Source organism: Elgaria multicarinata, chromosome 2, assembly GCF_023053635.1.
Source record: "Elgaria multicarinata webbii isolate HBS135686 ecotype San Diego chromosome 2, rElgMul1.1.pri, whole genome shotgun sequence".
NCBI lineage: Eukaryota > Metazoa > Chordata > Lepidosauria > Squamata > Anguidae > Elgaria > Elgaria multicarinata.
The window spans coordinates 45,255,786-45,267,997 of record NC_086172.1 but is presented as its reverse complement, the minus strand read 5'-3'; the positions used below and the strand labels follow the sequence as shown (position 1 = coordinate 45,267,997).

Genomic DNA, 12,212 nt, shown 5'->3' with positions numbered 1-12,212 from the left:
TAGAAACACTATGTCAGATCCTGGCAGCTTTAGCTAGTTTGCGGTGTGAAAACCAGGTAAAACCAGACCCAAGTGTAAAAGTAAGGCACAACATGTTGATAATTCCCCTAATGGTTCCCAAAATGACAGGTACTGTCAGAGAGAGGGATGGGGGGTGGGATCCTTCAATTCTCATCTTAACGTGAACTTACCTAATTTCACATTTTTGAACCAATATGCGAGTGAATGCTTCTCCAAATTTTGCAAAGGAATTCTCCAATAAAAATTAAACCTGTAAAAAATGTGTATATTAGGAGAAAATGTATGCAAATGCATATATTAGTGAAAATAATGCTCAGAAATGCATTATATTAGGTAAACTACTTGAGAAAATGTGCATATTTGGCAAAATTGAGAACACAAATGCATGTATTAGCAGAAATGCACACAAAGACGTGTACAAATTTTCATGTGAACTTTTAAATAAATTCTCAACATTTGGGATGTACCAAACTTAAGATTAGAAAAAATGAGAAACTGAGAGAAACCAAAACTGACATAATTGTCTACCCCTAGCTGGGAACAGCATAGCCCCAAGGGGGGTTGTGCCTGGCTGGGGTTGATACTCGTGGTCAAAACTGAGGGTTTATTGGGTGGGGGGTTTGTGCAAAAGTCAATGTGGAAAAACTATAAGAAAACTCTTGCACCCTAAACTGAGAAAATGGAGAACTTCCATGCCGAGGTTCGATATCGAACTGCGGAATGGAGTTGACAGATCCTTAATCAGAGATTGTCCCCATTCAGAAGACACGTTAAACCATGGCTTTAACCACAGTGAATAAAGCAAAAAGCCTTATTCACTGTGGTTAAAGCCATGGTTTAAGGTGTCTTCTGAACATGGCCTAGCTTTCTGGCTGAACCACCATGGTTAAAGCCATGGTTTAACGTGTCTTCTGAACAGGACCAGTGTATTTATAAAATGCATTGCTCTCATATCATACATATTTTTTATAGTCCACTGCTTGCACTAGTGAAAACATGAGGTAGTTGGACTAGCTCCTTGATCATTTTCTGCTTTTCCCCATTCTGTTCCTAGCCTCAGTAATGCCTGTTCTATCATAGGCAGATCAGTCATTAAACTTTCCCCAGTCCCTCTGCCAAGGCGCCTGCATAATTTGGCAGCAAAAGGTAGAGTCACAAACAAACTCTTATACACCTACAGCAAATCCCACTTGTCTTCCTCTTCAGCCACAGCAAGCTTTCCCCTGAGAAAGACAGGTATGTGTAGAACTAAAGATGACTTTGTACACTACAATAGGGTGACCATATGAAAAGGAAGACCAGGCTTCTGTATCTTTAACAGTTGTACAGAAAAGGGAATTTCAGTGGGTGCCATTTGTATGCATGCAGCACCTGATGAAATTCCCTCTTCATCACAGCAGGTCAAGCTGCAGGAGCTATAATAGAGTGACCAGATACAAAAGAGGGCAGGGCTCCTCCAGCTTGAACTGTTGTGATGAAGAGGGAATTTCACCAGGTGCTGCTTGCATAAAAATGGCAGCTGCTGAAATACCCTTTTCTCTACAACTGTAAAAGATACAGGAGCCCTGTCCTCCTTTTCATATGGTCACCCTACCCACTACACCCCACATTATCTGCGGCCGAATTGCCACCAAATTGTGGTGGTGCAGCAGGGGCGAAACCCCAGCATTTTCACTGTAGAACTTTTTAAAATGCAAATCTGCACTCCCCAAGGGCTTCTGGGAGTCTGATTATACATTACAACAAGGTGTGTGTTCCTCACACACCTTGTTTAAAGAGAAAGGGGGATTTGGGAGTGGCAATTTTGGCAGTAGGAAGTGCAGTCCAGAACCAGTTCTGGGGGTTGCTAGTTGGCACCTGGACCCTTAGAAGTTACCTGCCCCTGGTGTAACATATGAGGAAGGACCTTCTGAAGTCCAAGAGATCAAAGCAGAGGTTACATGAAAGGCTCTATTGATGTTCAGTACAGCACACATTCATTTGTCACACTACTATTCATACAAGTCAGCCCTTCATGTCAGCTGTTAAATGTGCGTGTCAGTGGGCAAATATACCATATAAAATGACCCTGGTGTCTCTTCTTTTTTTCTTTTTTTGACCAAGTAACATGTTCCATCAAAAAAAATAAAATCAATATGCCTTTGAGGCTGTTTTGGGAGGCAATTTCCCAGGCTTGGCACTGTCAAATCCCCAAATGAATTCATACCTGTCCAAAACATGTTTGTTATCCCACTGTATGCTCTGAAAATATATTCCCTTGCATTTCTGTAAAGCAAAGTGCACAATGGAGATTTACTCTGTGTGTGTGTGTGTGTGTTCATCTATTTTTCACAGCTTTAATATACAAGAATGCTAGAAGCAAATGTAAGATTTATCAAGCTGGCACTAGAATAGTAAAATAGCTTCGCCCACCCACACTTTGATATTATTAAACAATGCAGCGATATATAAGAAACAAGTAGAAATCTATACACTCACAAGCAAACTATACGTTACATGCATTTGTGTGTATTGCAACGCCAGCAGCTCATTTTTCTGAAGAAAAGCAGCTTGGGAGGGACCATTTTGATCAGAGCACGTTTTGGGAAAAGATACCTCCCTTACTCATAATACTAGAACCTGGAATCATCCCATGAAGTTGATTGGTGGGAGATTCAGGACAGATAAAAGGGAGTACTTCTTCACACAGTGCATATTTACACCATGGAATTCACTACCACACGATGTAGTGATGGCCACCAATTTGGATGGCTTTAAAAGGGGGTTGGATAAATTCCTGGAGGAGAAGGCTATCGATGGCTACTGGACCTGATGGCTATGTGCCACCACCAGTATCAGAGGCAGTAAACTATATACTCCAGTTGCTGGGGAACATGAGTGGGCAGGTTCTGTTGCACCCATGTCCTGCTTGTGGCTTCTTAGTTGATAGCTGGTTGGCCACTGTATGAATGGAGTGCTGGACTAGGAGGACCTTTGGTCTGATCCAGCATGGCTCTTCTTATGTCCTTATGTTCATTTGTGTGAATGCCCTGACTTCTGACTGCCAAGAATTGAGGTGGCAGCTGTGATGTTCAGCTGCCTTATATGCCGTAAATGTAAATATATTAGGGCTGTGCACAGACCCCCCCGATCCGCTCTGGATCCTGATCCACAACTTCTGGATCGGGTCCGCTTCACCCTGTGTCAATCCGCTTATGGTCCAGTCCGCTCCGCTGCGGGACTCCGGATCCGGATCGGAGCTCCGTGCCCCTCTCCATAGACTTGCATTGAAAATGTCAACCCCCTATAACTTTTTTAGTTTTAAAGTTAGAAACATCAAAATGGGCACCATGAGAGCTTATAAATGTATCCAGATACATGCCCATTTTGAAGGCAATCCGAGTATGCCCTGATTTTTGGAGAATATTTGAAAAAAACCAACCCATTTTCAGAAAGGCATGTATCTCCATCATTTTTCCAGATACATACCTGCAACTGCCCACCATGAGAGCTTCCACCTAGATCCTTATTCATGCCCATTTTGGAAGAAATCCATGCATGCTTTGATTTTGGGGGGATTTTTAAAAAATATTTTCCCCCATTTACAGAAATGCATGTATCTTCATCATTTTTCCAGATATACACCTGCAACTGCCCCACCATGAGAACTTCCACCTAGATCCTTATTCCTGCCAATATTGGAGGAAATCCAAGCATGCTCTGATTTTGGGGGGATATATCTAAATAAGAATCTTCATCTCAGGTTAAACACTTAAAAAATGGACACACGGAACTTCCAGAAATCTTAAACAGGGTGAGCGCAGCAGCAATGCAGCTGCCTTTTCATCACAAGGAAGGACTAATGCCCTGAGTCTGCATTCTCTTCCCCTCCTTATTGTTTTACCATGATTTAATTAGAATGTAAGCCTATGCGGCAGGGTCTTGCTATTTACTGTTTTACTGTTTTACTCTGTACAGCACCATGTACATTGATGGTGCTATATAAATAATAATAATAATAATAATAATAATAATAATAATAATAATAACCCACAAACCAGCCCTGTGAGGCAGGCACAAATGAGGAGAGGAAGCAGGTGGCTATGCCCCTGTAGCGTGCCATAGGCTTGTTGTGTTGTTGACCCACACAGCCCATCTGCATCTCCCAGGCACCAGGAGGACAGAGGGGCAGGTAGAGAGGTGCTACACGATGTACGACTATGCCATAGATCTATGGGGAAGTAAGTTCCAGCAGATCCCAATACACCGCAATGACAGCACCCAGGCGGGAAGGCAGGCATGCAGCAGACATTTCTGCAGGCACAAGTAAGTGAGCCAAGGATTGTTTCTAGGCCATTCAAAGCCAGTAATGCAAACCGGCCCTGTGAGGCGGGAACAGCAGAGAGAGATGCCTTTTGCATCCCATAACTAATACGGGGCAAGGAGGATAAGAGTAAAGCTTTGTGTTCCTTCCCTCAGAGTTGATTGACTGCACTGTGATCACAGCCATTATTAAACAATAATAATAACGTTAATAATAGCAGTACTACTAATAATAATCACAACAACAATAAGAAATTGAACCACAATGAACAGCCTGCCTGACTTCACTGAAGAGGGAAAGCCAGGACAGCTTTGGCTAAGGGGTGGTATAAATTTAATAAATAAATAAACAAACAAACAAAGGAGGGGTTGAATTAAAAGCAGCAGTGTTGCTAATAATCACAACAACAAGAATTTTTTTAAAAGGCTGTGTCTGACTTTATTACTAGTAAGGGGAAAGTGGACATGCCCAGAAGGACAGGGGATTGTGCCACCACTCATTTGGCCGGTCCTGTCTAGGTACCTGCCTTTGAGAAGCCATGTCACACCTCAACCCGTGCAACTCATTGGCTTTTCCACTGGCTACCCTATGGAGGGTTCTGATGACCCCCAAGGCAGGGCAGTGTGCACTGGGCACATCCACATGCTGTATGGACATCATCCCCTTGCACCACTTCTATCCAGTTGTCTACCAAGGTTATGGTGGGTACCTTGCAGTGGTGTGTTGCCTATCTGTTATTTTACTTAGTATATGATTTAAGGTTGTGTGTGTGAGTTTACTGGGGCTACTGCTTCAAAACACTGAAAAAAGTCCAGTCCAAAGACAAGAAAGTAAAGTTACTAAGTATCCTGTTTTGCTTATTCCCCCACCCCTCCAACATTGGGATTGGAGAATGCTTCACATCAGGTGATTACTTATCACGATGTGGAGTTGAATATGTCAAGAGCTTCCCCCCTCCCATTTTACCCATTCTATAAAAATTAATAGCAAGCAAACTGCACGACAAAAAATTATGAAAATAGACACAAATAACCACCAATCATCATTCTCTAAGCACAGTAAGTTTCAGGGATGTAGCTTTAAAAACAAAAAAGTTATACGTGCTTTTTTCGCCCAATGCAATCCTATGGGGAAAAAGTTCCAAAATGGTGGGCGGAGCCTCGCGAGTAAGCAGATCGCTCCGCAAATGGGCACTTCGCTTCACGATGCTTTGCTAAGCCCCCGACTCGCTTTGCATCTGCCTTTAACGGAGGCAAATCAGGCCGCTCCAATGCTGCTGCTTCGACCCGAAACAAAGCAGAGCACAGCCCTAAAATATATGAAAAGTTAATGGTTTATTTTATGTATAAAGTTCCAGGAAGTAAGTAGGCCTCAATGTACGGTACTTACAATTTCTATGCACAGGTTGGGTTCCTAAGGGGGGGGGGGTTTGAATGCGTGAATGCTGATTGGATGGTGAGAGTGGGAGGAGCTGGAGAAATGTAGCACTTTATATAGGGAATCTGAGCTGACAGCAAGACAGTTAAGTAAGGGGTATGATAAGAGACAGAAGTGTAGGATTCTGTGGGAGAAGTGGGAGACAGAGGGCTCATCTACACCAAGCTGGATATTCCACTATGAAAGTGGTATATAAAAGGCAGGAGGCACACCAAGCAGGATATAGCAGTATAAAAGTGGTATATGGTATATGTCAATAGGCCCCAACAGTTGTCAGTGCACTTCAATACCACTATAAAGCAGTAGTGTGGCTCCTGCCTTTTATATACCACTTTCATACCAGAATAGCCTGCTTGGTGTAGATGAGCCCAGAGAGTGTGTGGGTTAGGATTCTGTGAAGTGAAGGGTAGAAGTGATTGATTAAAAGAGAGTTAAAGAGTATGATTCTGTGAGAGGCAGATACTGAATAGAAAGGTTTAGTGTGGGTTGTTGTGCTTTAGAATAGATGGTAGTATTCTGTAGTGGAACTTGTAAGAGAACAAGCTGACAGAAACCGATACGCTTAGGTACCTTGTAACCATACGCATTTCAACTGAGGAGACCAATAAGCCTACATATACACACTTACTTAAGTTAAATTCTAATTACATTCTGTGGAAGAATGACTGTGGAGAAAACTATTAATGGTGGCAACGAAATGGGAAACTGAGGGCTAGGTTGCTGGGCTGTGGAGCTGTGGGGCGTGAAGAATAAAGGCGACACAGGAGCGGCAGCAGTAGGCCAAAACCCTCACACACGTCATTAGCACAGGGGGGATGAAAGTAGGTTCTGGGTGCTAGTGGCGTGGATAGTCCTGTCAGGTAGCTTGTGGGCATCTTAGTTGAAACCAAGATGATACAGGTGAAGGCAGGACATCACAGCAGCTAACTACCTCCTAACATTCTCTGGTGTCTGCTTTAAAAGGGGTTCCTTGGTGATGCTAACAGTGTGTGGGGTCCAGTTGTTTATGGGCTGTGGTCACACCCACTTCCCTGAGGTGGAGCACTAAGAGCATGACTACAGAAGGCTACTGAATGTTCCCATCACAGTTTGATCTGTACAATAGCACCAGCCACAGAGATAGATGTGGTTAATGCAGAGGAATGGTAGCTTATGAGAGATTTTCTACTGCCATATTCAGTTGGAGGCAGAGGAAGACGAAAACTCAGGAGGGGCATTTTTGGAACCACTAAGCAATTATTACCCTACTGGCTCGTCCTCTCATCTACTCCCACCGCTTCCAAGGTATTAAAAATAACAAGTTCAAGTTGAGAGAAACAAGTGAGATTAATAGGTAATGGGGGAAGCCAAAGGGGCACTGATTAGTCATTGTTGTGGTTGACAAGAGGACGTCACCTCCAGATGCATTGTGAGCTTCTTCTTTTTTTAATGGTCTCACCAGAATTCCCATTTCCAATTTGTCATTGAGCCTCAGCTTGTAACCTGCTCCGCAGATCACTGTGTCGGCATCTGAGTGCTGTTCTTCCCAAACACAATGTGCAGCCTCCATCATTGCACTAATCCTTAGCATTATGGAAGAGGCCTCTGAGACTTCCCATGTTGGTTTTAAAAAGAGATTAATTCATAGCCCTATAACAACAGAATCACGTACATGTCTCTGAACACCTGATGGCATAAAGTAGTTAATGGTATTGAAGAAGCACTAGATTAGGAGGTTCTGAAGGCTGCTTATTGTTAGTGTGCCTTTAATCTTTTAAATCAATGAGGTAATAATAACACCACAGCAAGCTTCTCTATGTATGAATCTCGATAATGTATAGCCCATTCATATTCTAAGTATTTTGCTGACAGTCTCCTAATGGGCTTGCTTCAAAACATTGGCATGACTTATTAAGAAATGTATGTAAATGAGCTGCAGTTGGAATATAATGAACAGTGTTGACCCATCAGGTACCAAAATATACTTTACATATAAGCCAAGATGAGTAATAAAACTAAACCTCCCCCCCCCCCAAAAAAAATCATCACACATTGAATCATTTGCAACTTTCCTTTTAAACACCTTTAATATTTAAAATGTTTTTGTATTTTTCTTGTGGGGGAGATACAATTTAAAGTATAACCCTACAAAATGATGTAGCATAATGTCTAAGTATAGGCAGACATGGAGTTATAGTTAGGTCTGGTTGCAAATCCATATCTACTTACCTAGGAATAAGATCCATTGAACTCAGTGAGTCTTGCTTTTGAGTAGACATATAGAGGATTGTACTTTAAGAGAGAGAACAACCAAGTAAATATTCATTTCCGGAATGTAGGACCATACAAATAAATGCATTTATAGTTGTAATGAAAAATTAAGAGAAAGCTCCATCACACTGGGGGTTAACACACTCCCTACCTTCGCTTCTCCACCCATGTTTTTGTTCCTCAGTTACTTCCTCTTTTCAAAAGAGGAAGTACAGAACGAGCACGAGGCCCATTGAGTCCACTGCTCTAATGGCGCTGCTTCTCCTGCACACAGCAGGAGAGAGCAGCCATTCCGAGTTTAAAAAATCATCAGACTTAATTAGGGTTTTCTTGTCGCGAAAGGAAGGCCAGGAGGGGCGGAAGGGGCGCGGGAGGCAGACAACGTCATGTGAGGGACCTGAGCAAACTCTGTGAGTGTCCAGTAATGAGCGTGCAGTAAAACGCTCGTCGGATGGAGCTTAGATACACAAACATCCATATATATATATATATATATATATATATATATATATATATATTCAGAAGAAGAAGAAGGAGAAAAAGAAGTTATTTACTGCGCTGAATAAACAGATCCATTTTGTTTTCCCAACAGGCTCTGGAGGATTCAGAGGCTTGCAGGATACCTGGAGGCTTGGCAAGTGTGAAGAACCAATTTGAAAAAGAAGAAACCAGCTCTTCATGGAATACTCAATACCAATACCAACATAAATCTGTACAGGTAATATTAAGTAGTAGTAGCAATAATACCGACTGACCTTCTGGGTAATCATCATATAAAATAGTGCTCATGCTGTGTATGCTATCCAATCATGCTTATAGGTAATTTGTATGTTGCTTTTTTAAAGACATGCCAACTCTGTTGTGAGTCCCTCCAGTGTCATGAGACCCAAACATAATTTGAGAACTGCTGTGCCCACAGCCAACTCTGAGGAAGGATGTGAACGGAATCACTGTTAGCATCCACTTGGCTTTGAATAAATATGAGATTCCCTGATAGGCCATTTTCCTAGATGTGCATGAATATTGGAGATGTTCTGTTTAGCAAGGCTAATGAATTGTAAGGCAAACAACCAACACCCAAATAATAGACAAAGTTCTCATTGTAGAGTAGTGATTCCAAACATACATCTGATCTGTAGCCCAAGATATATGAAAATGTAAACCACATCTTTAGGGTTATAATTCATTATAAATGATCTGCAAGTGTTTTGCATATTTTTTTTCTGGAAGCTATGCTAAGCGGTTTTCTTTGGGAAAGAGTTTGCTGTTTTCTTTGTGTTTAAATTTAATCAGCTTCTCTAAACAGATCAAAAATGGCACAGAAGAACCAGATGCTACACAAAGCTGAATAAATGCAGTTTCCAAATGTTGGTTTAGATAAGAGGTTTATGTATTTTATTACTTCATTATCATATATCATGAAGAAGAAGAAACTGTTGCAGCCAAGTTAATGATTTCTGGAATATGGAAGGGATGGTATAATGAAACTCATTGCACTCTCTGTGTTCTGTTCATTTTGAAAAATAGTAATGGCTTGATAAACAGCCACATTTACTTTAATGCTCGGTGCTCATCTATGAAACTGCCAAATGATGCTAGTCTGAAACTCAGTAGCACCAATAAATAATGTGCGATGGTCTCAGGGTACTTAAATCAAGGTCACATATACACAAGGTCACTGTCAATTATGCCATTCAGTTATTAAAGACCACAGAGAGACAGTTAGCTGCCTTTGGGGGTCAATGTGAGCAGGTTTTATTTACATAAAAACAGAGCTCTGTCCAAAGGCAGTCCCCCCCCCTCCAGTTGCAACGAGGAATATATAAATAATTAACAACATTACCAGAAAATGCTTTGGGTCTAACGCTGGAGGTACATGTCAATGGAATCGTGTGTGTTTTTCACAGTGACCATTGCGATTAATTCCTTTCGCACAACCCGTAGCCGGAAAAATTACATCCCTGCAGAGATGTCATATCATTGCCGGGTTTGGGGTTTGGCAGATTTCAAATTAAGGGAGTGGGGCAAGATCCACAGCAAGGCTCTAAAGGATGCTTTTGGATCCATTCCAAAAAAGCCACTTATGAAATATAGGATGAAATAGACTGAAATTGCTAAAAGTAGCCCAGAATCCTGATGAGGGCCACAGACTGAAAACATCATAATGTGTGTGTGTGTGTGTGTGTGTGTGTGTGTGTGTGTGTGTGCTGTAAACAAATAAAGAATGATGCTCCTCGGATGCTGCTAGAGAGGAGGTGATTTTGGTAATTTCTCTTTCCCCCTGTAGCTCCTGAAAAGCTATTCTAGAGCATTGCAGGACCCTGTGGATCATTGTTGGAGGTGATGCCTCCCACACACACACACACACACACACACACACACTTCCTTCAGCAGGGAGTCTCTGCTGGACCTAGATTCATTTTACTAACAAAAAGGCACTCTTCCATTCACAGAAAAGCAAATCTGTACCCAATTCTTTATATTTTTAAAGGAACAATTTCCAATATTTTGCTCTGCTTTCTTAATTCTCTGTTAATACTCAGTTTGGGACTACATATTATCCATGACACAGGACTGCCATTGAAAATCTATGTCAAGTTTTCTCACTTCTGTAGCAAGGAGAAGCACTCGCCCCATGTTGTGACATTACCACATACTGCTTTTCTCCACTCTGACAGCAGCAACCAATGATACAGATTACGGGTGGGGAAATGCACACCACCATGATATAATAATCTGCATGGGGTTGGAGGGAGAACTCAGTGGGGAAATAGCATTTTTTTAGTAGCCCCCTGCTGGACCCAATGCTTACTTCCACCCTTAACTTCTTTATTAGCCTTCTTTTAGCGTTAAACATAAACTCAAATAAAGGGGAAGGTGACTTGTATGCAAGGATTCCAGGGTAGATCACTGCATTTAATTGCTAGGGCTGAATCCGTTGCTGAACTGAAATCTGAGCATGTACAGCCTTGATCAGATGGTAATAAGCACTGTTCACTTTGACAAAACAGATTGCCGGTTTGGGAATTAGGGATGTTGCTCCTTGTTGAGCTGATCGTGCTGAGCATTTGATCAGGGCTTTTAGTGTAATTTGTGGAGTAGCTGCACACTAAGTAACCACAAAAATGGCCACATTTGTTTTATTTAGTTCTATTTATTAATTAATGTATTGATGACATTTCTATACTACCTGATCACTGAATCTCTCTGAGAGGTTCCCAAAACAGAGGTTAAAATAATAATAAAAAAATAGAATAGAAGAATCAAACATCTAAAATGGCATCATGGACCAGGAACCTGAACCCTCATCCTCATAGGATCCCAATCCCTCATCTTCAGAAGAAGAGGCTTCTAAGATAATTCTTCAGGGAGAGGACTTGGTTACAGAAAAGCATCATGAGGCTTCCACCTCCTCAGGACCCAGTTTTCCAAGAAGACCCCAGGGACCTGCGCCCCCTGCATCCGGACGATGCATTGCCATCCTTGGACTCTCACAACCTGAAGACACCAGCGTGCCACAGCGATCCCAGTATTGTGACAGCCTAAGGCCCCTTGAAGTGAAAAGGCATCAGTCAGTGTGGAGGCAGAGCTAACCAGTCTAAAGGAAGCTAAACACCTGCTTAAGGCTCAGTCACAATGTGATGCTTGTCTGGCTTCCAGATCCACTTGGAGCTCTCCGTGGTGCTGTCCTGTTCCTGTTCCTGTCTTTCTGGGAGAACTGTCTTGTAGCCTCTTGCTTCATCTCACTGTTAGCCTCTTGCCTCATCTCATTCAGGATCAGGACTGTAATGGTTTTACTTTAGAATTAATGGACATGACTGATGTTCTCAACTGTATCTGACAACAAGTCAGCATTGTTATCCAGGGCTGAAGGCCTGATCCAGACAAGTTAGATGTTCCATTAGAAACTATGTTGTTATAAAATAGTGGAGTTAGATGTTCTGTTAGATACTATGTCGTTATAAATTACACGTAGGCAAATTCAGGTGAAACATAGCAAGAAAAATGTGAAGTGAGATACCAGAATCCTTCTAAATTTTGAGTATGGTGCACAAAAAGCAATGTTTAAGTATAACTTAAATATTGCTTTTTGTGCACCATACTCAAAATTTAGATATGCCTCAGACCAGTGCTCTTGCATCTACAGACAGAAATTCCTGTCAGCTGTAATAATTCAGTGAACTATACTGGCAGCATTTGA

The 12,212-nt window shown here is 41.8% G+C and overlaps 1 protein-coding gene across 1 annotated transcript in view; it reads left to right on the top strand.

The window, feature by feature from the left end:
* Positions 1-12,212, top strand: part of XIRP2 (xin actin binding repeat containing 2) — a 102,257-nt gene that overhangs the window by 50,912 nt on the left and 39,133 nt on the right. The window contains exon 4 of the mRNA XM_063118310.1: positions 8,604-8,729. Coding sequence (XP_062974380.1) covers positions 8,604-8,729 — 126 coding nt within the window. The remainder of the gene's footprint in view (positions 1-8,603; positions 8,730-12,212) is intronic.